We start from the raw sequence: 5,792 nt of genomic DNA on the forward strand, positions 1-5,792 counted from the left end.
AACACGGGGGTGCTTAACTTTTTTCCAGGTGTATATATTATAAACACCATTTGTCAGAACAGTAGTAAACAAATATTTATGTAACTACATACATTTCATTTTAGAATTTAGCTTGCTTTTGATTTTATTGCCTTACTAATATGCTAATATAATTACATTTTAACACTTCTTTGCAGGAGCTGGAGAACCTAACTTTGATGCTTATGAATGCAACCCATATATGACCAAAACTCAACGAAGAGAGATGGAAGTTAAGGCTTTACTGGAGAAGGTAAAGGAAACATTATGCATATGTGAATTCAAAACCAGATAGAGACTATTGCAAAAATGCATAGAAGGATAAGTTTTTCAATATTATTCACTTCTTTTACTGTTTTAAATTGCTAATCCAACCATGAGTTTTTATACCATACATATTTTCTACACCAGTGTTCATCTTCTTGTAATTCGAGTTTCCTGTAGTTTATAATAACATACTTGATATTATAATAACACGGAAGAAATCTGTATTTTTTTGGTGAATAATTATCAAGTATAAAGGATAAAATTGTTAATTTTATATTATTGATTATATCTTATTTTTATTAATTAACACATCCTATTATCATATTGTTTAATTTTCCATAGGATTGAAATGAAACCTCTGTGTGCTTCTGAAATATTAAAATCATATAATGCATTATTAGGATTGCAGTTCTAATTACAAACATTAATACTCGTGAATTTTGGATTTTCATAATTGCAGTAGCAGCAACAATGTTAAGTTAATGTTGCTTCACCTGGTAACTCATGTTACCATGCATGATATTGACCATATATGTAAAGAAGGGTCAAAGTGCACAAATTATGAGCTTTTTACAGAGCTGTATTCAAAATTTAATTAACCCTATGTGCACGAGTGCGGGTCAAAAAAATCATGTCCTTACCTTCTACAGAGTGACATACTAAAAGGTATTATGACTTAGAGTTATTAACATTTCATGTTACCCTAAGTTGCTGATTTGGCAATAAATCATATTAGAGAAGAGAAAATACCAGATACAATATACAAAAATACCTAAAAATAACTTTAGCTATGTATTTAGGAAGTTGTAGAGGTTATGGAACAGCAGTTTGTAAACTGTACGTTGAACAAAACTATTTTTATTCTTCACATAAACATCACCTTGCACTCCTACTTGTCAGAGTCTGTCAAACAGATGTCCTCATTTCACAGATATATCTTTAGAACAAAAACTTTAGTAATACATTTGATTTTTTGTGTACAACAGACTCTTACTCTTGCCACATTTTGTGAAGACTTTTACATTTGGAATTATAGTCAACATTACTTCTCCAGTACAGGATCAGTTCATTCTGTTAAACAACTTTATTATCAATGTATGTCAATAAACATGGTATAAAAGTGTAGTTTATAATTCAAAGTTTTATATTATCTAAGTTTTTATTTCTTAATTTCAAAAGGAAATATTGGAGTAAATTCTTAATCTTGACTTCTGTGTGTCATATGACACATCTCTCTTCTGATTCACTTATTTTCAATTTTCTCCATTCCTTTGTAAGACTATCAAAGAGGCCAATCAGTCAGAAACTCTAAACTGTAGATATTTGCAGGTTATAGTATAAAATTCTCTCTTCCACCTTCTTAAATTAGTGAGATATGAATAAATTTGCATCACCTACTATTGATGCTCCTTCCATCTTGTCATAGCTTTCAAAAAATTTATACCATGTACCCTTCATATATTTATATGTTTGTAACCAATAGAAAGAGAGTTTTGACCCCTAAAGTAACCCAATAATAGTTATCTTTAGACAGCTTGCCTCAGGTTGTTTATGTGTGATCATTATTGTTAAGCTTTGAGTGGCTAACACAATTTTTTTTAACCTATTTTTAGCTTAGTTAGAAATCCAGCTAAATTATAGTATCGTTAAGACATTATGTAATTTTATGTGATAACGGTTCTGAATTTTATGTCTAAAACAAACACTGAAAATATTTAGGACCAACAACATCATAACAAAAATAAGTCTAAAATATTTTGTCCATTGACAGCAAAAAGTAGTTGTTACTTAATTTTTGAATGTATTTAGGACTAAGCTGTATAAAGGAAAAGAAAATGGCCAAAATTAATGAATTTATTGGTTTTAAGTAATGTAAAAGAATGTATAAATTCATTACTTTGAAAAGGATTAATTTTTGATAAATTTCACATAGTTAAATACATAATGGACACTTTATTAGGATTTGTCTCATACATTTGTAGATCTTTCCTTTAAAAATTGGCACATGGAAAAATACATTTATTGTATAATATTTCAGGTTATTATTTGAGCCTTAAAATAACAGGATGTAGTCATATTCCATAATATTGGGTGCCAGTCTACAGGAGCATTATTATCAAAAGTAGTCTTTAACTCACTTTTGAAAACAGTTGTCTTTAAAACCTATCAAAAATGGCAAATGAATAGTAATATCAAATTGAAAAAGAAAATTACAAATTTAGTGGGGCTAAGAGTACAAACTGTAGACTGTGAATGATTGCAAGTCTTTGATATGATCTGATGAAAAAAAGGAAAGTACACCTTTAGATTAAAACTAAAATACTTAAAACTGTGTAAAAGATTCATTTTTAAAACTCATTCTGGTCTCTTCAGTAATTTATTGAATTACTATTGAATAAGAAGTTAAAATGATACCCACAGTGAGTTGAATGGCTTCAATGTGTTGGTTTAGTATGATAAAGAAAAGTGGATGTAACGTACTACACATATTATGAATACAAGCATAATAATAATATTATTTAGTCAAACTTTTGCAGTCTTAGATTTCAAAATATCTGCTGATGTATATCTTAATACGTGCTATAACATGCAAGTTAGTAACAGTATGTAAACTACTGTTTTAAGGATTTGTAAATACTTTAGCTTTAATAATTATTCATGGAATTGTGTAAAAAAATACTGTTTTTTCCAGAGCATATCTTTATTAACTTTTTTTTTGTTTCTTTTTTTCATTGACAAAGTACCAAATGGTATAACTTGTATCTGAATTATATACATATAAAACTGCTAAATACAAATTTTTTGTCAGTTTTATTGTCTGATTTATTTACACTTTTATTTTGTCTGTTTTGTGAATTTAATGGTTAAAGTTCTTTGATTTTTGTTCTAGGTTCAGCCAGAGCTAATTTCTCTTGATCCTGGAAAAATTGGGGAATTAGACATCCCCACATTAAAGGATAAGATTGAAAACAAGAAGAAATTGTTGGTATGTTGTTCAGTATTATTGAATGTTATAAAGTACATTAACTATTTTCTTAATTTTCACCAACATAAAATTTTAATTTGTAGATATGAAAGAAAAAATAAGTAATATGGTCTATGAAGGAGGCAATATACTTCATTGTGTGGTATTTTCAGGTAAAACAATTATCTTGAGAAATAACAGCAGGTGCAATCAAAAAATGAGAGAAGTTTTCTGAAATACAGTAGATAACTTTATTGAGTTCCTTTAAGTATAAAATAACAAGTCTGGACAAATGTGAATGAATGAGATGAAATAGTGATTCTTTCTACTAGACTCTGGTTAGCTCCATAGTTTCTCTTCCTCAAGATTAATCACCATAGGACTAAAATATGTTGCTCTTGGAAGAAGTTTTCACTTTGTGATCTTCTTGTAAAAACTGACTATTATATAAAAAGTGCACCTTTTTAATATTTTATACATTTTAGTTTCTGAATTTGGAAGAAAATATTTAAAAGAAAATGGTAAATATATTTGTTTTTGTGTTATATGGCATGTCTTATTGCTCAATTTATATTACACCTACCCATACAACATCTATGGTTGTTAACAAATTATAAACTCAAATTTCAGACATCTAAAAGCTAGAATATAAAATAAGAACCTCCCATTTTTTTTAATTGCTGAGGTATCAATATATCTTGCAAATCTACCAGAGTAGCCCCACCCACTATTCCATTCTTTTGAAACCTCTATTCACATCTACTTCTGTTAATTATATGTTTATTGGTTATATACTTTGTACAGAATGATATCATAAACATTTTCTTCCACTTTTATTACATTAAACAATTCTCCTTACAAGTACTACACTGTAAACAAGCCGATAAATCCTTTCCAACTGTGTTCTCAGATCCAGGATCATGACAAACTCTGTGGGAAAGTTCTGGTAATTGAGCTGGATGAGCCTACTTGCTATCAATGGTGTCGTATTACGCTATTTCTTAAACAGTCTAAGGCAGGAGCAGTGATTCATTACATTATGTTCAGCAGGTTTCTATTTCAGTTCATTAAGAAATAGAAACTCTCAGGGGAAGTACTTTGGAACTTTGTGGGCAATACTAAAATAGATAGAACAGTACTACTCACATTTTTTCAACCTTTAAAGTTGTCTACAAAACACAAATCAATGTATCTAGCAAATCAACTAGTGTGGTGCCTCCTCCTACTCCATTCTTTCCAAACCTCTTGTTTAGTTCCCCGTACTTTTTTTAATGGTCTGTTTATAACCGATAGAAAGGACGAGTTGTGCTTCATGTGATTCTGACAGTTGTTTATAAAAAGCTTGGAGGAGAAAATAATAATTTCACCAAGAATGTTGAATGGTGTTGACCAAGTTGTTGCTACGAATAGAGATTAAATTTTTTAAACATATATACATACTTTATTTATAAACCCAAGCAAGTTACAGATGTTTTGGGTGTACTAATAGAGTAATTTAATATTTTTTTTTCTAAAAATGTATATTTGAAGCCTACAAAAATTATATTTCTTCACCCTTCACTCAAAACAAATAAACAAGGCTTAGCACTAAAGGCACACGAGGGCAAAATATATTCCTGTCACCATAACTTGTTTTTCTATGTAATTTTTATTTATTGTTCTATGTTTTAAGAAAAATAACTAAAATTTAAGCATTTATGAAAAAAGATATATGTATAAATGTAATGTATGGTAGCGAAATATCAGTGTAGTTTGCAAAATATTGGTAATACAGTTAGATTTGTACTTTGTAGGGCTATGTAGTTAGACCTATTGAGCTTGTGTTTTTCTAATTGTCTAAATTGAGGTAAAATAAAAGCAAATGATGCAACATTAACAACTTTACAACTTATATTTATTCATAATATTTAGAAATGTACAGTAAAAGAAAGCAATGAAAAGTTGTACAACCTCATCTATATAAAAGTATACAAATATTTACTCACAATATACATTCAAAAACTGAAACAAAGGTACAGTTGCACAAAGTTGCTCACATTCTTGAACAAATTGTATACAACTGTTCAAGAATGTAAACAACTTTTAGAAAACATACATAAAGCTGTGTACAGAAACTATAAATGAATGCAAATCTATATACATGAATTTCACATAACTATATGAATATATTTACATTTTAGAAAATGCACATGACAGGAGGTATTATACATACAATTGTATACAAAAATAAAAATATGTAAGTTATACAAATTCTGATATACAGAATTGTATATAAATGTTAAAGAATGAAGAACTTTCAGAAAATATACATCAAGCTCTGCACAGAGAGTATCATACATACAAGTGTATGGATAACAAAAGAAAACTTCACAAAAATATTTCAGGCAAAAACATTATATTCTAAAAAGGAAAAATTGCTGTACATTCAAATACAATAAAAAATGCTAAGATGCTACTGTCTCAGATATTCATTAGTTTTAGAGAAAAAGAAACTATTTGTTAAAGGAAAAGAAAGAACTGTATTTGTAAAAGGAAAAGAGCA

At 28.6% G+C, this 5,792-nt stretch overlaps 1 protein-coding gene across 1 annotated transcript in view; it reads left to right on the forward strand.

Moving 5' to 3' along the window:
* LOC106466000 (WD repeat-containing protein 46-like) overlaps positions 1 to 5,792 on the forward strand; it is a gene marked incomplete at its 5' end in the record, with an annotated part of 77,687 nt that overhangs the window by 52,270 nt on the left and 19,625 nt on the right. The window contains 2 exons of the mRNA XM_022393964.1: positions 177 to 271; positions 3,176 to 3,271. Of these exons, the coding sequence (XP_022249672.1) occupies positions 177 to 271; positions 3,176 to 3,271 (191 nt within the window). The remainder of the gene's footprint in view (positions 1 to 176; positions 272 to 3,175; positions 3,272 to 5,792) is intronic.

This window comes from Limulus polyphemus, unplaced genomic scaffold (assembly GCF_000517525.1).
Source record: "Limulus polyphemus unplaced genomic scaffold, Limulus_polyphemus-2.1.2 Scaffold2118, whole genome shotgun sequence".
Classification (NCBI taxonomy): domain Eukaryota; kingdom Metazoa; phylum Arthropoda; class Merostomata; order Xiphosura; family Limulidae; genus Limulus; species Limulus polyphemus.